The 20,924-nt window shown below is 52.6% G+C and overlaps 1 protein-coding gene across 2 annotated transcripts in view; it reads right to left on the bottom strand.

The window, feature by feature from the left end:
* The window catches only part of ZER1 (zyg-11 related cell cycle regulator), a 30,589-nt gene continuing 9,665 nt past the window's right edge, over nt 1-20,924 (bottom strand). Inside the window, exons 2-16 of one of the 2 annotated variants that reach the window (XM_082468342.1) lie at nt 18,994-19,245; nt 17,534-17,684; nt 16,869-17,305; nt 16,380-16,556; nt 14,446-14,560; nt 14,155-14,301; nt 13,649-13,822; nt 9,797-10,012; nt 8,849-8,890; nt 8,563-8,682; nt 7,769-7,884; nt 7,233-7,421; nt 5,960-6,057; nt 4,217-4,319; nt 1-1,711 (exon numbers count right to left, since the gene is read on the bottom strand). In XM_082468342.1, the coding sequence (XP_082324468.1) occupies nt 1,654-1,711; nt 4,217-4,319; nt 5,960-6,057; nt 7,233-7,421; nt 7,769-7,884; nt 8,563-8,682; nt 8,849-8,890; nt 9,797-10,012; nt 13,649-13,822; nt 14,155-14,301; nt 14,446-14,560; nt 16,380-16,556; nt 16,869-17,305; nt 17,534-17,684; nt 18,994-19,151 (2,301 nt within the window). In that variant the 5' untranslated portion in view covers nt 19,152-19,245 and the 3' untranslated portion in view covers nt 1-1,653. The remainder of the gene's footprint in view (nt 1,712-4,216; nt 4,320-5,959; nt 6,058-7,232; nt 7,422-7,768; nt 7,885-8,562; nt 8,683-8,848; nt 8,891-9,796; nt 10,013-13,648; nt 13,823-14,154; nt 14,302-14,445; nt 14,561-16,379; nt 16,557-16,868; nt 17,306-17,533; nt 17,685-18,993; nt 19,246-20,924) is intronic. The other variant, XM_082468343.1, reaches the window with a different exon arrangement.

Here is a 20,924-nt window from a genome sequence, read left to right as displayed (position 1 = left end):
TCCACTTTGCACAAAAATGTATTTCTGTGACATCCCGAAGTACAGACATTTACCCAGGCCCCAGGTGGTAAAGCAATGCAATGTGAGCTCTGCCCGGGGCCTGGCTCAGGCCACGTGAGCATGGAAGGGAGGGGCAGATGTGGCCCATCTGCTAAGCTGAGGGACACAGGGCAGCTGGCCCTTCCCACGGCTGGGAGGGAAAGACCCCAGGGGAGAAAGGCCAGGTGCCTCTCCCCTGGGCTGCTCATCCAGACTGCTCTGTCTGCAGGCAGAAACGCCAGGAGAATCCAAAAACAGGCCCAGGGAAGGAGGAGGGAAGAAAAGCCACCCCCGAAGGGCAGAGTCAGCTCTGCTCCCCAGCCCCTTGTTCCAGAGGGGCCTCCTCACCGCCGTCTGTGCCATGAGAAGCAATTCGGAGTGACATCAAGGGAGGAGCACAAGATATTTCAAGATACGTTTGTGTCTCACACTTCTCTGAAACACAGCATGGAGGTTTCCAAGGGAAAGCCTGGGGTCAGAATGGGAGGGGCGCGGGAAGGGCCCGGGAGGGCCAGGCAGGGCCGCTGCAGGACGTGCCAAATGCTGGTCTGGAGATGTCTGCCTGTTGCCACCGGGAAAGGCTGGCTTGGGGACCTCCTGCCTGTGAGAGAGGTGTGGGGTCCTCTGGGCAGCGGGGCAGGCAGGGGCGAGTGAGGCAGGCTCAGTTCTGCTGGTGGGGTGCCTGGGCACCGTGGGTGCTGCGGGCAGATGAGGGGTAGGGGGTGAGGGGGAAAAAGCCCCTGGCCCCAGGAGGTGCTGGCTTCCAGGGTGGGGGGCAGGTTCTGGATATGTTTGGCAGAAGGGGCAGTGGAATCTGCCCGAATTCTGACCAGCCCTGGGCTGGGGCCTTCGACAGCCTGGGACCTGGTGGGAGACTAGGAGGCAGCCTCCATAGCAGCGTGGCCTCAGGCAGGCCTGGCCAGAGGGCAGCAGAGCCACTGTGAGCTCCACTCCTCGAGGGCCCTCTGGGGCTGGGACTGCCTGGACCTAGGCAGGTACGGCTTACTTGCTCGCCCCAGAGGCCCAAGCCGGGAGCACCAAGGCATTTGGGAGACCCAGTGGGGTTAGTTTTAATCTCCAAACCCCATCAGCTGCACCCAGGAACCTAGAGGGCGTTCTCAGGCTTTGGTGGGTGGGTTAGGGTGCTGGAGTGGGCTATCAAAAGCCCATTGCCTCTCCTAACAGGAAGGGAGGCCAAGGTCAGAGATTACAGGGCGAGGGCCGGACACTCACAATGTTAGAGGCATTTAGTCTGGCAGGGGTAGGAGTGAGTGTGGCAGCGATGAAGGCTTTGAGTTGGGGCTTGAGAATGGCCAAGGAAGCTGCGAGGACTCAGGGAGTGTTTCTTTTGTTTTTGTACAGAAATCATACACACAAAACTTCACACTTCCTAACCAAAAAAAAATAATATATATATATATATATATATATATATATATAATATATATATATCTCACTAATGTTAAGGAAAAGCGTCGGTTGTGCAAAAGTCCCCCTGTGTCCCTTCATCCAGTGGGAGGCTCCCCAGGTGGGGATCTGCCAGCTGGGCTGCTTGAGAGCGCTTCCTCCCGGCCTCGTGGTCCAGAGCAGTGGCGGCCATGGGGGCAGAGGCCTCTATCTGGACGTGTCCATGTTCTCCTCTTTAAAGTTACTGCAGTGCTCAATCACCTTGCTGGAGACAATGGGAGAAAGAGGATTGGAGGGTGGGCTTGGGTTGGGGTGGGCCCAGCCCCTCCCAGCTGATCAGGCTGCTGGATTTGTTAGCCAGTGTTAACCATGATGCTGACGCTGAATGAGATGAAGTGTACAAAGTGGCGGGCACAGTGCAGCATGTGCGGGGTACCCAGGAAACGGTACTTGTGGCCACGAATACCATCAGCCCTGTGTGCTCCCCTCCTACTTCCCCAGGCCCCCTTTCCCACCTCTCAGTGCCTGGGCATCTGCGGTTAGGGGCGTCCCTGAATCAGCTCAGGCCTAACCTCCAAAACCTTCTGGTCTTTTTTTCAGCAACATCTTCCTTCTTCACCTTTTCCCTGTACACCCAGGCCTTTTTCTTCCCCAAAGTCTACTGGTGGTCCCCAAACTGGCCACGCGTCAGATTCACCCAGAGATCCTGATCCAGCGGCAGGTCCGTCTAGGGCTAGGGCAGCTGTGCTTGCACAACAAGTACAAGGGCCCGACACCCTGCAGCGGCCCAGTCCCCGTGCAGCGTTTGGGAATCACCCCTCATGCTCAGATCTCCCACTCTAGTCTGGCCCTTGGGAACCACCGTCAGGTGTCACCCTGAACCCTGCATGGCCTTCCCGTTCACACTAAGCCTCTGGGTTGGTGGCGGGTGTGTGTGTGTGTGTACGTGTTCACTGCAGCCTCCATGTGCTAAAGAGGTGCCTCAATGCCTCTTAGGAAGTAAGGGATGCCTGGGGTGGGACAGGACTGGTGAACAGGCAGAGAGATTTCTCCTAAGCACCCTACCATCAGGCTGGCCAGCTTGGGTACACATCTCAGGTCTTACAGAGATGTTCAAAGTGACTGGGGTAGGTTATGGGTCAGTCTTACCCAGTGCTTCTCAAATCTCCTGGGAACCCTGTTGACAATGCACATTCCCAGGCCCACCGGCAAAGAAAATCTAGGGTGGGGCCAAACTTTTTTTTTTTAAGAAATGATTTTTTTTTTTACTACTACTTTTAAATTTATTTATTTATTTATTTATGGCTGTGTTGGGTCTTCGTTTCTGTGTGAGGGCTTTCTCTAGTTGTGGCAAGCGGGGGCCACTCTTCGTCGCGGTGCGCGGGCCTCTCACTATCGCGGCCTCTCTTGTTGCAGAGCACAGGCTCCAGACGCGCAGGCTCAGTAGTTGTGGCTCACGGGCCTAGTTGCTCCGCGGCATGTGGGATCTTCCCAGACCACGGCTCGAACCTGGGTCCCCTGCATTGGCAGGCAGATTCTCAACCATTGCGCTACCAGGGAAGCCCCGGGCCGAACGTTTTTAACAGTCTTTTTAGGTGATTCTTTAGGGAGATTAAGTTGGAGAACCACTCATTTTACCATTCTCAAACTCAGACCAATCTGTCAATTAAATGTTTAAGCAGTGGGTTTCCCTGTTGGTGTAGTGGTTAAGAATCCGCCTGCCAATGCAGGGGACACAGGTTCGAGCCCTGATCCGGGAAGATCCCACATGCCGCAGAGCAACTAAGCCCGTGTGCCACAACTACTGAGCCTGCGCTCTAGAGCCCACGAGCCACAACGACTGAGCCTGCAAGCCACAGCTACTGAAGCCTGCGCGCCTAGAGCCCGTGCTCCGCAACAAGAGAAACCACCGCAATGAGAAGCCCGCCCACGGCAACAAAGAGTAGTCCCCGCTCGCCACAACTAGAGAAAGCCCGCGCGCAGCAACAAAGACCCAACATAGCCAAAAATAAATAAATTAAAAACGAAAAAAACGTTTAAGCAGTGCCTTTTGCCGACAATAACTGCAGAAACAGCCAGTGAGTAGTTGTCTGGGGAGCCTCTGAGCTCCAGGCCCCTCCCCCACGATACTCTTTATTCTGCGCTGTGTTTAGAACTGGGGTAAACTTAACTCCGTTCTCTCCTAGAATGGATCCTGGAGAAAGCAAGGTCGTTACTGCTGATTGCGACACGTAGCATCTCTGAGGGTCTCTCCTGTGCACTGATGGGTGTGAGATCCCGGTAGATGATATTTTAGACCCGGTAGTGAAAACCACACAGCAGCGGAGGGCCTTGATGGCTCTGCCGTGTCCAGGACCTTCACATTATTCAGAAACTCATATGCATTCTGCCTGATCCCTAGAATGTATTTTACCATACGTGTCCTCTCTTTAGTTGGAATGTCTTTGGCCAAAAATAATGACAAGTTCTGACCTGACTTGCTAATGCCCAGGGATGAGAGGATGGGATTTTCTGGGAATAAAAGAAAATCAAGCTTACAAATGAGGGCAATGATGCTCCGTTCAGAGCTTGATCATCCAGTTTCCGGCCACACTGTGGCCACAATGACACTCAGGGAGGCCCCAGCCGGCCGTCAGTATGCTGTCCACCTCCACACTCGGCCCCGAGTTGCCCCTGGGAATTGCAGCCATTCCTAACCACGAGAGGGCCTGGCTGTGTCCCTCGCTCCCCCAAGTCTAGGCTTCAAGCAGAAACACTGCCAGTCTCTCACCGGGCCATTTCCTTGGTCTCCTGCCGCGCGGTTGCCATCTTGATCATGTCCCTCAGGAGGGGCATCCCACCTTCTTTGATCAGCAGGGGGCAGTACTTGTCCGCTGTGGATAGGGACAGACAGCAGGTGATCAGGGTGGGATTTCTATCAGCCTGTTGCCCAGAAACCCACCCCTGCTGCAAGAACTGCCCTCCCCGAAGGCGGGATGAAGACTTGGCCCTGAGTGAGGGCACTGCTGCAACTGGCCATGAGCCATGTTTGCCCAGCCCTGGGGCCCAAGTTCCTGAGGCCACCTGGGGGAAGCAAGGGGTGAACCCCTTGGAAAAGGCTCTTCCCTTCTTTGCCGCACAGTGGCATTTCCGCCCCCCCCCCCCCCAAAATGTCACCCAAACCAGCACCTTCTACTCTCTGAGAAGTTTTTGTAAAAATAGAGCTTCCTAAGCACTGCCCTTGGGTATCCTGATTCAACAGATCCAGGAACCTGTTTATTTGTACTTTTAACAAAATATGTCCAGCCAGGATGGAACCACCAGGCCTACCTATTGGGTGGCTTCATGGTTCACTCCAACAAAGAACATTCTAGGGCTCGGTATCCAGGGCTATACACTCCACGGAGAACACAGGCATTTCAATGGCCCTCCAGCAGCTCTATGTCGTAGGAGCTATTTTTATCATCTCCATTTAATGACGAAAGAGCTGAGCGTCAGAGAGATGAAGTTATCCACTCAAAGTCACTCTAGAGGCTTGTCTGAGGGAGTCCGGGCTCAGGGCTCTTCCTCTGTGCTACACCGCCTCTTTGAGGTAAGGTGCTACTTTTTAGTAAGACTAACCTCAAGGAGTAATAAAAGATTGGCCAATGCTTACTGAACAGCTGGGATGTGCCAAAGCACTCTTCCAAACACTTTACATGTCTTATTTCACAGCAATCCTATGCAGAAAGTACTATTACTATCCCATTTTAAAGATGAGGCAAATGAGGCACGGAGAGGTTGAGAAACCTGCTCAAAGTAACACAGGCAGTCTTCCCCCAGGGCCTGCACTCTTATTCACTCTGCCAGTAGCAGGACTGAGCAGTATCCAGGCACCAGGGCTCAGCACTTTCCGCTGGTTCTCTTTTCACATCAATCTTATGAGGTAAGTGTTATTATCCCCATTTTACAGAGGAGAAAACTGAGGCCCAGAGAGGTTAAATAACCTGCATGAGATCACATAACCAGTAAAAGAGAGAACTAGGGGTCAAACCTGGTCTGCAATCAAAGTCTCTTGGTGCTGCACCCTCTTTTCCCTCTCCCCCAAAGCCACTGAGCAGAGGACAGTTCAGGCTCTTCTAAGAGAGGGTGGGAGTCTCTCTGAGGAAATGAGGGAGACTTGTTTTCAAGTTCTCTCCTGTTCTCTCGGACGTCTGTTTCCTCGGGGGTTAGTTCTTGGTTTGGGTTGGTCTTACCCTGCCTTACAGAAGGCATGGAGATTTTTGACTATTCACTTGTATGGAAGCAGGAAACATTAAGAAAGCTGTCTGGGATCTCTGGATGGGCTGGCTCATCTGCCAGACCTGCTTCTGCCGATGAGGCAGGGGCCAGCCATTATGCTGGGCGTCCCACCAATGCCAGAAAGCAGAGGGCTGGGTGCTGAGGCGCAGACACTGACACCAGCTCTCATAGAACTTCCACCTGGATTATCACCTCCCTGAGGGCAAGTCTGCTTTTCAGCCGATGAGTGAACAAAGGGTGAGTGGGTACTCACGGTAGACAGACACCAGGTTGTACAGGGCCCAGGTGGCCCAATGCTGGCTGACAGGTGAGATGCCCTGGGGAAGGAGGCGAAGAATTGGCTCAAATGACCTATAGGAAGAAAAATCAAGGTCACTTTTTTTTTTTTTTTTTGCCACTCTGTGTGGCTTGAGGGATCTCGGTTTCCTGACCAGGGACTGAAGCCAGGACATGGCAGTGAAAGCCTGGAATCCTAACCACTAGGCCACCAGGGAACTCCCTCAAGGTCACTTTTGATGCCGGGCATTGTGGGGGGAGGTGCATTGTCTCTTGTTGGGGGTTTGCCCTCACTGAAGGGTCCCGTGGACAAATGATGAGCAGGCCAGTAGGATGGAGGGGACAGGGGGGTACCTGGCCCTTCAGGCTCCACAAAGAGAGCGCCCTGGTGAGAGAGGTCATGAGCATGAGGGAGGCAGGAGGAACACAGATCAGGTGGTGCAGAAACTGGGGACCATGGCAGGGAGGGGAGCCCCAGCCTGGGAGGTGGGGGACGAAGGACCCTGGGAAGCAGAAGAGATTGACTGCACTTCCCATAATGGCCTTCTACTACGCGTCATCTGGAGTCAAGGTCCAAAAGCCTGAAAAATGCATGTGCAACCTCCACCCCCTCCCCAGGCCAGTGATTCCACTTCAGCTCTCCTCTGAAATGACAGTAATTGGAGTGTCGGCAAAGCCACGAGCATGAGCCTGCTCCTCCCAGCATGGGTTTTCAACTCCAATGTCCATCAATACAAGATGGCCCAGGTGCACATAGAAAGTGACTCAGTCATAAAACGATGAGGGAGACCCATAGCTGCGGCTGGAAATTCACTCACGAGATAGTAAGACTTGATGCCAGCTGGACTGGAGGTAATTAAATCTGTGCATAGAAAACTGCTGGGAAGGGAGATGCCAGAATGTTAGGGGGGGATGCTCTCTTAGGGAACGAATGGTTTCCGTTTTGTTTCCTGTTGCGTGTCTGTATTTTCTTTTCTTTTTTTTTTTTTCACAACTGGACATGTATCAAATGTTTGTAAACGGCAGGCTTTGGGTACACACAGGTGTCGATGTGAGGAAACAGGCACCAAACCGTAGAGGTGAGATGTGCGCGTTTACATGCTGTGCTCTACGTGGACTACACCTCGGTTAGTAACATCTGACACAGGACTAGGAGAAGGGCAAGTAGCTCTCACCAGACCTTGTTGGGAAGGAGCATCCTGTCCTAGCACTGACCCCACATCCATGTCCCACCCCTCCCCACTCCGCACCTGTAATTGATATTTCTCCGTGAGTTGATGTCCCAGCTCTGGATGGCTGCCCACATGCGCTCCTCCACCTCCTCCCGCTGGGGTTCACAGATGCCCCAGGCCTCAGGGCCATCAAACATGATGTGGGAGAGGACGCCACAGGCATTGTAGGAAACCTCAATCCCATCGGCCTTGCTCTCCAGCAGGTTGCTGCCAAGAAGAGAGAAAAATGGAGTCCTGATCCCTAAGTCCCTCTTCAGATAGCAGCTGCTGGACCCCAACTAACAGGCCAGCTGCCAAAGGTACTATTGATTTCTTTATCACTTATCATCCATACCCAGATGACTTCTAAAGGGGATATAAGATCACTTAAGATAAGATATAGCTACAACAGGACCATTTATGGAGGGTTGAAAGAATAAGAAACTGCATCATAGAGTGAAGGCGGCATTCCTAACAGAAACCTAGGCTAACAGCGATTGCTGCAACTGAGCACTGACTAGAGCTCTGAGCATCCTGGCAGCCAAGGCAAAAAGGGAAAGAAGAGAAGTACCAACCTGAAGACACTGATGAATTGGGAAGTCATTAGCTGGGGCCGTAGCTCCTTCACCTCCGCCACATTCCCCAAGAGTCCTAGCATATTCCGATGCAGCTCCTGCTTCTCTGGGAACTCCTGGAAAAATGAGAGCCATTGGGGGTCATATCAATGAGTACTTAATTAGTGTCTGATATTGGTAACCTAGAAGCTTTATGAGCATCTGTCTGGCCATTTCAACTAGACAAAGGGTGGGGGGTGCAATCTGCTGCCCTCCTACGTTCCGGTACACCTAGGACAGTGCTGGGTACACACTACAAGGGATTAAAGTGGTAGAGTTCCCTGCCACAAAATCAAAGGCTGAGTGGAGATCTGACCTATAAAATTATGAATGGGACAAACATGATTCTATTTACCAAAGCTCAAAATATTAGTCTAAGGGAATCCTTTTGGAAACTAGAGCAAGACAATCAAGAATGAGTTTTAGGATGAACAGACCATCCTACTGGACAGAATTCTGTCTGGCTGATATCTCAGTGGACCCCAGCCAGACCTGGAGAGTCTGAGAAATCATGCTGAGAAGGACGGGGCTGGGTTCTCCCTTGGAGGGAGGGCTCTAAGAGAGGGCCCAGCCAGGCCGTCTGGGTCAGGGAAGACCTCTGGAGCTCCTGTTAGCAGCAAATCCTGGGCTGGCGGGCCTGTGAGTTGGTCCTCACTGCCCTTCCATGGGAACCATGGGGAGAGGGGTTGCTGGGGGACCTGGGGACAGAAGAGCGGCCAAGTGGGGGTCAAGGAGGCTTCTGGAGAGGGCGCTACCTTCAGGCAGTCCAGGAAGAGCTTCATGCCGTTGAAGTTAAGGAACATCTCGCAGTTGTCAGGAGTCTCGTCCGTGATGTTCCACAGGGCGCTCCAGGAGAACTCCATCACCTGATCACACTGAAGCGGGGAAAGGGCTCAGCACAGGTTCGCCTGGATGGGCCCGCAGGCTCCTGGCACCCGGTGACAGGGTCCCCTGACACAATGTGGACACCCCCCCACGGGCAAGCCAGTCCCTTCTCAGGCTAGGGGAGGGGCAGGGTGGCTCCATGAAGACTCAACTTACGATCTTGTCCAGCAGCTTCTTCTGAATCAGCTTCAGCATGGTCTGTGGGCAGAGAAGAGAACTTGCTGGGGGGGCCAGGGCTTCAAGAGATACCATGTCCCCCAAGAACCAAAATGGAGGCAAGAGTCAGCAATTCTATTCCTGTTAATACATCCTGATGAGACCAAATCTGCCTCTCTATTTGGGAGGCTGTTGGGAGAAGTGCCACCCACGGACCTGATACTTGACATCAGGATGCCTGGGTGCTAGTCGTGGCTCGACCTTGACCCCACGTGGCTGTGGGCATGGCCCTCTTGCTCTGGGTTTCAGCCTCCCCAGCGCTGAATGAAAGGAGACTGGATGTGCCTTCCTTTCTTCAGCAAATACTTATTAACTTCCCACTGTGCACCAGGCCCTGTGCTAGGAAGTGCTGGGGACGGGATGATGGAAGGAACAAGCATGGCGTCTCTCCCTACAGAGCTCACACCCAGTGGGGAGGCTGATGTTAAACAGATAGGCCCTCAGATATTTATTTAATCCCAGTTGGCAAGACATAAGAGGGGCACCTGGTCTGAGGAGGCAGGAGTGACTTCTACAGTGGGACCCAACAGGAGAGTGGAGGGGCTGGGAGACGATGACAGAGTGTTCTCGGTGGTGGAGGAAATCTACGGGTCATCAGCAACTTTAACCGTTAGGAAATTCTTCCTTTGGAAGTAGTTGTTTTTTTTTTGTTTTTTGTTTTGGCTGTTCCACGCGGCACGTGGGATCTCAGTTCCCCGGACCAGGGATCGAACCCGCAGCCCCTGCATTGGAAGCTCGGAGTCTTAAGCACTGGACTGCCAGGGAAGTCACAGGAAATTCTTCCTTTGGTGTGGCCTAAATCCTCCCTTTTGGCAGTGGGGCTGCGGGAGCGAGAGGGAGGGAGGGAGGGAGGGGCAGCCCCGCCCCCGCACGCACGCACGCACGCACCACAACAAAGCCCATCTTGCCCACGGCCTCCTTGTGGTCGTTGTCCACCTGGCAGACCAGGGCGTTGCACAGGTGCACGGCGATGCGCTGGATCGACTCGTCCTGTCGTGTGGGGTTGAGGATGCTGAGCAGGAGCTCGTTGACTCGGCGGTACTGGAACTCCAGCTCCTCAGGGATGCTGAAGTTGCAGAGGGTCAGGCAGCAGTTCCGCTGGACCTGGGCGGGGCCGGGAGACAAGCGGAGCACAGTCAGGGTCAGACTTGGGAGCTGGACTTGAGGGGCTCTCTAGAGGTGTGAGATCATCCAGCGCTGTGGGGGTCCACGAAGGCTGTCTGGAAGAGGAGACTACAAGGCTTTTTTTTTTTTTCAATATTTTTTAAAAACGTGAACTGTAATATACAGAAGAGTGCATAAAACACAAATGTATAGTTTTGCAAATAATTATAAAGCAAGCAAGCTTTTCAACAACCATGTAAGCACCATCTGGGTCAAGAAACAGCACTGCCAGCACCCAGAAGTCCCCATATGTCCCTTCCTGATCGTAAGTCCCTCTCCCTACGAGAGAGCCCCATCCCTGCCTTTCACTTGAAAGATTCTCTAGGATATTGTGGCTTTTTGTTCAACCACAGGTTTGCAAGATCAACCATCTTGTTATAAGTAGCTGAAATGCTTTTTTTTTTTTCATTTGCAGTATAGAATTCTAATTTATTTATGCAGTCCACTGCTAGCGGACGTTCGGGCAGACTTCAGTGTTTGGCTACTTCAAACAATGTCCTGTATGTGCGTCCTGGTGTCCATGTGTGTGGGCTCCTCTAGGGCACCCACGCGTGGGGTGGACCTTCTAGGTCACAAGGTGTGCACGTCTTCAGCTTTACCAGGTAACACCAGACTGTTTCCAAGGTGGCTGTACCAGTTTATACTCCCACCAGAAGCACAGAAAAGTTCCAGTTGCTCCACATCCTCAATTACTCTTTGTCTTGTCTGTGGGGTTATTTATTTATTTATTTTACAGTATTCTCAGTGCATTTTCCTCATAATTTCCTTCCATCCTTTCTCATTAGATACTGGAAGTTCACCAGACTTCATTACTTATATAAATTAGAGGATATCCTAATCCTCTAATTAACTTGTTAGCCCTTGTTAACTCTCTTTTTTTCCCCCCACAATATACATATATTTTGTAATTTGAGAAAAAAATTTATTTTAAATCATAAAAGCAATACTTACTATAAAATGTTCAAAAAATACTATCTGAGCAGAAACTTAAAGTCCCCCACTTAATTCTTCAGAAGTAATTGCCGTTAAAAGTTTGATGCGGGACTTCCCTGGTGGCGCAGTGGTTAAGGATCCGCCTGCCAATGCAGGGGACATGGGTTCGAGCCCTGGTCCGGGAAGATCCCACATGCCGCAGAGCAACTAAGCCCCTGCGCCACAACTGCTGAGCCTGTGCTCTAGAGCCTGTGAGCCACAACTACTGAGCCTGTGCTCTAGAGCCCGCAAGCCACAACTGCTGACCCCACGTGCCACAACTACTGAAGCCCGCACACCTAGAGCCAGTGTTCCGCAACAAGAGAAGCCACCGCAATGAGAAGCCCACGCACCAGAATGAAGAGTCGCCCCCGCTCGCTGCAACTAGAGAAAGCCCGTGCACAGCAACAAAGACCCAACGCAGCCAAAAATATTAAAAAAAAAAAAAAGTTTGATGCACAACCTTCTAGATTTTTCTACCATGGAAATACAAATGTATACTTGGGGGAGGGGAGAGGCAAAAGAAGGTTTTATCCATATTGGTCCAAAACTTCTCTTCACTTATCAACATGCAGGGCCATCCATCTTTCCATGTTAGGATGTACAGATTTACCATCATATCCCATGATGTGGGCAGATCTTACGTTACTCTTTCAGGACCAGGCCCCTATTACTAAAACATTTTGGTTGCCTCTGACTTCTTATTTAATCAAAAAGGGAGGATGTACATGTATCTTTTTCCTCTAAGAACATTTCTAACTGTGGAATTTACGCCAAAAGATAAATGCATTCACGGTTTTGGCAGGTTCTGCAAGTTGCCCTGTGAAGAGGTGGTTCAGGTCACACCTCACCAGTGGAAAGTGCAAGTGTGTTCTTCCCCTGACCTTTGTCAACGGACATCATCAATCTCTCGAGTCAAAAAGTGATTATCTTGTTACCTGAATTTCTATTTCTTTGAAAGAGTTTATGAATTTGTGAGTCTTCAACTAGCATTCTTTTCTCATTAAAAAAAAAAAAGAAAAATGACACGCCTTTTACCTGATTATAAAATCAATCTCAATGCAGGAAGAACTGTTGCTCTAAAGTCTGGAGTTGGCAGGCAGTGGGAAAGGGGGCCTTCTCATCCCTGCAGAGGCTATATCCCCACCAGAGCCTTTCTGGAGGACAATGCAAGAACACGTACCAAATGCTTTTTTTTTTTTTTTTTTTTAAGGAGATTGGGTTGCTGAGGGCAGTATTCACATTTCTTTTGTAAATTTATTTATTATTTATTTATTTTTTGGGCTGTGTTGGGTCTTCGTTTCTGTGCGAGAGCTTTCTCCAGTTGTGGCGAGTGGGGGCCACTCCTCATCGCGGTGCGCGGGCCTCTCACTATCGCGGCCTCTCTTGTTGCGGAGCACAGGCTCCAGATGCGCAGGCTCAGTAGTTGTGGCTCATGGGCCCAGTTGCTCCGCGGCACGTGGGATCTTCCCAGACCAGGGCTTGAACCCGCGTCCCCTGCATTGGCAGGCAGATTCTCAACCACTGCGCCACCAGGGAAGCCCCCCAAATGCTTTAAAAATACACAAACCCACTGCTCCAGCCATTCTCCTTTTAGACGTGTCTCATAAGGAGCATCAATTACTTGTATTCAGCAAAGCCTTATTTGAAATAGCAAAACATGAAAAGCAACCTAAGTGTTCAACCGTGGGGCTGACTCAGTAAGTGCAGCCCGTGTATTCGGGGGAGCCCTGTCCTGCTACCCCCTGGGGATGGGGCTTGACCACTGCCTCTGAGCCCCAGCACAGAGTCAGCACCAGGGCAGCCTCTCCTTGGATGGGAACGCTTCACACTATGCTGACACCAACAATTATGAAGCCGACTGTTCCAACCAGCTGCCCCGGGGGGAGGAGAGCTGGGATTGGAACTTTCACTTTCTAGTTAGTGCATTTTCTATTACTTGAATTTATTTTCTAAGCATTAGGTATCTCACTTTTGTAATCAGAAAAGAAACAATGCTTTTAAAATTTTGTTGTAAAATGTTTTGTTGATATGGGAGATGTTCACATTTACAAGACACTGTTGAAATGAAAATCCAGGTTACACAGCAGTATACACAGAATGGTCCCATTTACTAAATAAATATGCACAGACTAAAAGCCAGAACAATAGATATCCAGTGTTAATCTGGGCTCTCTGTGTGCTGGGATTATGGGTGTTGTTATTTTTTTTCTTTTATACCTGTAATTTTTCTCCAGTAAAAATTTTGATTACTTTTATAATAAAAGCAGTTATTGAAAAAAATACCCACCTCAGCAGAGTCTCACTGGGCAGAAGGGCTAAGGAGTTAGCACGAGCAAAGGCCCAGAGTCAGGAGGACAGGGCCCCTGGGGGAGGGTGGCAGTGGGCGATGGACTGGCCGGGTGGGGCCAGGTCCCAGAGTCTGGCAGTGATGCCGCGGGAAAGGGGGGTTGGGGGCGGGGGGCAGTACAGAGCCAGGAGAGAAAGGGTGAGAGCAAGCATGGCACCGGGAGGGCTCTGCGAGCCTGCTGGCGAGGCTGGGACACACAGGGTGAGCAGAAAGTGGGGTGGCTGGGTCAGAGCAGGCAGCGGGTAGGGGCTCACCGTCACCTCCTGGTAGGATTCCATGCCATTCAGCACCACCTGGATGACCTGCCGGCGCAGCTTGATGCTCTGCTCTGAGCGATACTCGGAATTGGTCAGGTAGAAGAGGGCAGCGCTGCCTGTCACTTGAATGTTCTTGTCATACTTGTGGCACTTGAGGGCCGTGATGACCAGCTGTATGAAGACAGAGTACGGGCCGGGGTTGGCCAGGCCTGTCGAAGTTGCACGGGGACAGGCTTGGGGCTGTGAGAGGGGGCTCGGACGGTCCTCTGGGGCAGGGCTCAGCCTGATCCTGCTTCCTGAGGGCAGAAGTAGGGGTTGGGGAGCAGAAACTGGGGCAGGCCACGGTGCTGGGACAAGGCCAGTGCCGGGGCAAGTTAGGCACCGCGAGGCGGTGCTGGGGTTTGGGAGGCGGGACGGCCGGTGTCCTGGGGAACAGGAGGGGTGTAGAGGAGGGAGTGGTGGGAATGGACCGGAGCCCGAGGGCCCCCAGGGTCGGGACTGACCTTCAGGGCCCGCAGAAGCTGGTTGCAGCGTTCAATGCGTGCGATGTCGAAAAGCAGGTTGATGGCCCGTGAGGTGATCTCCGGCCTGTGCTCTGTGTAGGCCTCGATGGCGTTCAGCACCTGTTCTTCATTTTTATCACCACTCACCTGGAGACGGAGCATGATCAGAACATCCCAGAAGAGGCCAAGCGGTGGGATGCCCGATCCCAGCACCATCTCTAGGCCCGGGGCAGACCCCTCCTTCCCTTCTCCCGGGGCGCCCTGGTCCTCCCCTCCCCCTCCCCCTCTCACTTTGTAGGCCGGAATATGCGTGAGGCGGCACAGGGAGGTCTCGAAGAGCCCAAGGAACTGCAGTGGCCTCTTCAGAGCCCGGAAAGGCATGATGCTACTCTTGGAAGGCTCGATGCTGAGGGAAGAGAGTGTTGGGGTGAGTGGCCTGGGGCCCAGGGCTGCCCTGGGTCAGCACAAACGGGGGCCTCTCCCTGGGGGGTGGCGAGGCATTTCCTTGGGGCCCTCTGATAGGCCCTCCAGCCTTGTCTTATTATTATTTTTTTTTTGGCTGTGTTGGGTCTTTGTTGCTGAGCACGGGCTTTCTCCAGTTGTGGCGAGCAGGGGTTACTCTTTGTTGCGGTGCACGGGCTTCTCACTGGGGTGGCTTCTCCTGTTGCGGAGCATGAGCTCCAGGCATGTGGGCTTCAGTAGTTGCGGCACACAGGCTCAGTAGTTGTGACACGCGGGCTCTAGAGCGCAGGCCCAGCAGTTGTGGCGCACAGGCTTAGTTGCTCCACGGCACGTGGGATCTTCCCGGACCAGGGCTCGAACCCATGTCCCCTGCATTGGCAGGTGGATTCTTATCCACTGCGCCACCAGGGAAGCAGAGAAGTCCCATTTTTTTTTTTTTTTCTTTTTAAAGGCAGGTGATAGGGCTTCCCTGGTGGCGCAGTGGTTGAGAATCTGCCTGCTAACGCAGGGGACACGGGTTCGAGCCCTGGTCTGGGAAGATCCCACATGCCGTGGAGCAACTAGGCCCGTGAGCCACAACTACTGAGCCTGCGCGTCTGGAGCCTGTGCTCCGCAACAAGAGAGGCCACGATAGTGAGAGGCCCGCGCACCGTGATGAAGAGTGGCCCCCGCTTGCCGCAACTGGAGAAAGCCCTAGCACAGAAACGAAGACCCAACATAGCAATCAATCAATCAATCAATCAATAAATCTTTAAAAAAAGGCAGGGGATGGACATAGACCCCACCTCTTTTATTTATTTATTTATTTATTTATTTATGGCTGTGTTGGGACTTGGTTTTTGTGCGAGAGCTTTCTCTAGTTGCGGCAAGCGGGGGCCACTCTTCATCGCGGTGCGCAGGCCTCTCACTATCGCGGCTTCTCTTGTTGCGGAGCACAGGCTCCAGACGCGCGGGCTCAGTAATTGTGGCTCACGGGCCCAGTTGCTCCGTGGCATGTGGGATCTTCCCAGACCACGGCTTGAACTCGTGTCCCCTGCATTGGCAGGCAGATTCTCAACCACTGCGCCACCAGGGAAGCCCCAGACCCCACCTCTTGATGGGAGGGTGACAAGGTCACACTGTAGAGAACACGTGGGACAGGAGATATTGTTGCAGCCATCTTTGGAGAATCCTATCTGCCATTCTAGTGAGGATGTGTCACCTTTAGGTTCCCCCAACAGTCATGAAGGCACATGCCCGTCAACCAAACCCCACTCCATTCCGGTCGGGGAGAGGGCTTACGGCCAGTGACAGCTGGATGGGTTTGAATCAGCTCTCTCCTCCAAACAACGAACCTGGGGACCAGCCTGTCTGCCGCAACACCTAATGAGTGGCGGGTATGCTGGCCTTACCTTAATACCACCACACCAGCTCCGGCCAGTCTGAGTGCCATAATCTCCCAGTCACTTCCCATGCGGTACCTCCAGCCTTTGCACATGCTGTTTCCTCTGGTAGAACACCCTTCCTCTGGCAAACTCAGAATGAGCTTTCTGCACAGCCTGGGTGCCATTCCTCCTCCTCCCTCCTTCCTGACCCTCAGGGCAACCCCAGAGCCCTGTGCAGCCCTAATAATGACCCGTCTGTCCCCACGAGCTCACACAGACTCGGGGGGGCCTAATTTGTTTCTTTCTGTCCAGCATCCAGGACAGCACTTGACAGAGGGGCACTTGGTCAATGCCTGTTGAATGACACCCTGCTAGCAAACATGGCAGGTGGGTCCCCACCTGGTCTGTCCTGCATCCTCGTCCATCTTGGAGATGCTGCAGTTCTCCAGGATCATGTGGCCAGAGATGTCCAGGGACATCAGGTTCCCCAGCTTCTGCACAAAGAGGCTCAGCACCTTGCGAGTCAGCTTGAACTTGTAGTAGCTGGAGAGGCGGTCTCGGGAGATGTCCAGGTGTCTGGAGATTGGAGTTGGGGGCACAGGTCAGGAGCTGGACACAGACTGGGGCTGCCTCGTAGACCCCTGCTGTTTCAGTCCATGGCAGGGGAGGGCCCATCCCTGTTACAACCACTCCAGGGCGTTCTGGGAAAAAACGTGCTGGGACCCAGGTGCCCTTAACAGCCCCGATCAGACCAAAACAGTGGGTTTAAGGAATGGGACTGTCTCTTCTATCCCCACCTTCTGCCTGGCCGGGGGCTCAGGAATCTTCTGGGACTGACTATCCCCACCTCCCCACCCCCACCCGGCGAGCTCTGGGCTCGCAGCTCACCGCAGCTTGTGCAACTGGACAATGACACGGATGTGGTCGTCCGACAGGTCCATGTTGTAGAGCACGAGGGACACCAGGCTGTCTTTCCACTGGGTTAGGAAGGCCGCGTCGCTCGTCTGGATGCCCGAGAGGTCCAAGGCGGCCAGTGAGTTGAGCGGCCGCAGCAGAGACTCCACGGGGACCCCATCGATCATGCGGCCCAGGTTGAGGAAGCGCAGGCGGCTAAAGCCCTCGAAGGTGAAGTCCTTGACCAGCACCTGACAGGTGGGGTTGACGAGGCACTCGTCTTCACAGCCCCCCGGGTTCTCCTCCTCGTAGAAGATGTTCGCGCAGCCGAACAGGCTCAGGGACACCAGGGTGTGGCTGAAGCTCCTCAGCGTCTGCAGGCTCTTGGCGGACAGCTTCTCGCAGTTGGTCAGGTACAGCTCCACCAGGTCCTGGCGGCGGGCACAGCCCCGTTATCACCTCTGCACCCACACCCCAACCAGCCTAGGCCTGGCCCTGGGCCACACGTGGGGCTTGGGGAGGGGTCTGCACAAGGGGGAGAGCCCTGGCGGCGCCTCAGGATTCCTGGGCTGGAGGTGACCGGTCCTGCCCCAACTCCGCCTGACCGTCTCAGGGTGGCCTCCCCTGGCCATCCCCGGTGCCTGGTGACCAGGTCTCACCTGCTTGCGAATGGCTTCCAGGTCCTGGTCCTGCACCAGGTCCTCGCGGAGGTGGATTCGGGTGAGGCGGGTGCTGCGGGGGTCCGAGAAGAGGCTGAAGAAGCTCTCGTGCGGCTCAAAGTTGCAGGCGGCATTGACTAGCTCCACATACCTGGGAGGGAAGGAAGCCTGGCTCAGGGCAGGGACCCTCATCCTCCCTTCAAGGCCCAGCACAAGCCCTCCCCTTCCTCTGAAGCCTTCCCTTGTCACCCCGGCAGCAACCTCCTCTCCTCCGCCTCCTCCTCCTCTTCCTCACAGCACCTGGTTGGATCCTGGCTACCCTACAGATGAGATTAAGGGTGGCCCCAGAACCAGGAGTCCAAAGGCAGACCAACCGGTGATAAAGGGGCCCCTATCGATGGCGAATCCCAAGCTCTTACCCGCCAAACTGTAGACGCTTCTATAACAAACATACACGTCCACACTCCCCATCTTCTTTAAGCCAGCTTCTGACTCCTTGATCAGCCCTTCCCAGAACCCTGTCCAACAGAAAGACTGAGCCGAGGGGTTTGGAGTTCCCAGCTGGGTACAGAGCAAGTGCTCGGTAAAACTCTGTTGAGATACCAGCAGATGCAAGGATCCTGGTCTGGTGGAAAAGGCTGTGGAGTCAAACACCATCCTGGCTTGGCTGTTCACTACCTGGGTAACTTCACACGAGTAACTGAAATTCCCCAGACCTCAGTTCCTTCACCTGTAAAATGGACACAACTCTGCTCTGCAGTGTCCAGTCTAGTGCCTGACCCACATTAGATGCTCAGAACATTTTTACAAGTTGGGCTCTCAGGTCACACCCAGGTTCCCACTTTTATATGCGACTGTCTGGTCTAACAATTTCCCTCTGGGCATCTGGACCGAACCCCCAGCAGTCAGGCCTGTATATCATCCTTCTAGGAGCCTCTATTAGTGGGGAGTCCCTCAGAGAAGCCACATAGAGATTTTCTGAATGATATGATCCCTGCTCAGGGGTCCATTATTCTGGCACTGGTGCATAAATATGTATGTATTCAGGTTCACACACAGACACATGTTCACAGGCACAGGTGCATCGTGTGTGTATGCACACGTGTGTGCACACACACACAAACACACACACAGGACAGCATATAACTCCTTCATTTATATTATATGACAGGTTTCTACACCCTCTCATAGGTGTAATGCATACCTGCAGTTTCACACTCAAACCTACACTGTGCTGCAGAAGCCCATGTGTGTGCAAACACATTCCTTCACGTGCGACCCCCTCCACACACATACCAACATGCACAATTACAACTTTAATTGGGGCCAGTGTTCTCTTGCACCCACGGATACCCACGTGTGTGCACATCCCCACGGGGGGGCACACACAATGCTCCCAATCTCTCCACACACACTCATGCTGAGGCTCAGGCCCCTGCCCCAGCCCCACGCCTGCTCACTCGTTGACGAGCCGGTCACAGATCTCACTGGGCAGGAAGATGTCTGGATGGAGCCGCAGAGTCTCCTTGTCCAGCAGGTAGCCCAAGGTGCCATCCAGGTTGCGCAGGCAGAAGTCGGTGCAGAGGGCCATCAGGGACTCAGGGGTGTCTGACGCCATGCTGGGAGCAGACAGGTGGGCCACTCCGGGACAGGGGCCCCCAGGGGCAATGGTGACTCCCTGACACTCACAGGATCATTGGCTGAGCCACGGCCTGGGGAACGGGAAAGAAGCTAAGTGAGCCACGCATAAGGGCCAGAACTACCAGCTGCCCTACGTCCACTCTCTAGTAGAAAAGCTGAGGCCCCTGGATGGCACATACAAATTAGCAGCTTAGCAGGGTCAGGGCCCAGGACTCCTGATTCCTCCCTTCCCTGCCCTGCTGTGCTACCACCTACGTGTGATTTGACCTGCAAAGAGCAGGGGGCGTTGTCTGAGCATTTCGATGACCTCCCAATGTCTGTGGGCAGATGTGTGTGTTGGGGACCCCAGTGCTTGGGTGGGGATTACAGGGGCTTTCTTTTTTTTTTTTGGCCGCACCTCATGGCTTGTGGGATCTTAGTTCCCTGAACAGGGATTGAACCCGGGCTACGGCAGTGAAAGCGCTGAGTCCTAACCACTGGACCGCCAGGGAACTCCCTACAGGGTCTTTCGTTAACAGCTAAATTGTGGTGTCCGTTGGTGTGTGTGTGTGTGTGTGTGTGTGTGTGTGTGTGTGTGTGTGTGTGTGTGTGTGTGTATATATATATATATAAAACCTGTATATACCTGTCACTGTTTGAATGCTTAGTACGCTTAGTATGTGCCAGTGCTTTAAAGACACATCATCACTGAATCTCATTGTATATGATTAAGAATAAAGGCTCCTCACGAGAGCAATGAAAATATACTTCCACATAAAAGTTGTACATAGTGGTATTATCCATAATAGTCAAAATGGAAACAATTCAAATGCCCATCAACGGATAAACGGATAGACACAAAAACATGGTATAGCCATGTAATGGAATCTTATTTAGCAATAACAGGAATGAAGTACTGACACACGCTACAACACCGCACCTTAAAAACATTATGCTAAGTGAAAGAAACCAGTCACAAAAGGCCACATATTTTATGATTCCATTTGTATGAAATGTTTAGCCAGAAAAGGCAAACCTACAGAGACAGAAGTAGATTAGCGGTTGCCTGGGGCTAAGAGGTTGTGGGGGGCAGGGATGGGTAGTGACTGCTAATGGCTGTGGGTTTCTTTTTGGGGGGAAGAAAATGTTCTAAAATTGACTGTGGTGATGGTTGCACAACTCTGTGAATATCCCCGAAACCCACTGAATTGTCTACTTTAAATAGATGAACTGTATGGCATAGGAATTACAGCTCAATAAAACTGTTATTAAAAAAGTAAGGTCATGGGACTTCCCTGGTGGTCCAGTGGTTAAGACTCCGAGCTCCCGATGCTGGGGGCCCGGGTTCGATCCCTGGTCAGGGAACTAGATCCCGCATGCTGCAACTAAAGATCCCACATGAGGCAATGAAGATCCCGTGTGCTGCAAATCAGACGCAGCACAGCCAAATAAATAAATAAATACTAAAAAAAAAAAGTAAGGTCTCATCAGACAGAGAAACACAAATACTGTATGATATCACTTACATGTGGAATCTAAAAAATAGAACAAACTAGTGAATATAACAAAAAGGAAACAGACTCACAGAAATAGAGAACAAACTAGTGGTTACCAGTGGGGAGAGGGAAGGGGGAGGGGCAAGACAGGGGGAGGGGAGTAAGAGGTACAAACTATCATGTATAAAATAAATAGTCTATAAGGATATATTGTACAACATAGGGATATAGCCAATATTTTATAGTAACTATAAATGAAGTGTAACCTTTACAAT

The sequence above is a fragment of the Balaenoptera physalus genome, assembly GCF_965194825.1.
Source record: "Balaenoptera physalus genome assembly, chromosome: 7".
Classification (NCBI taxonomy): domain Eukaryota; kingdom Metazoa; phylum Chordata; class Mammalia; order Artiodactyla; family Balaenopteridae; genus Balaenoptera; species Balaenoptera physalus.
This window is presented reverse-complemented; position numbering and strand designations above follow the sequence as displayed.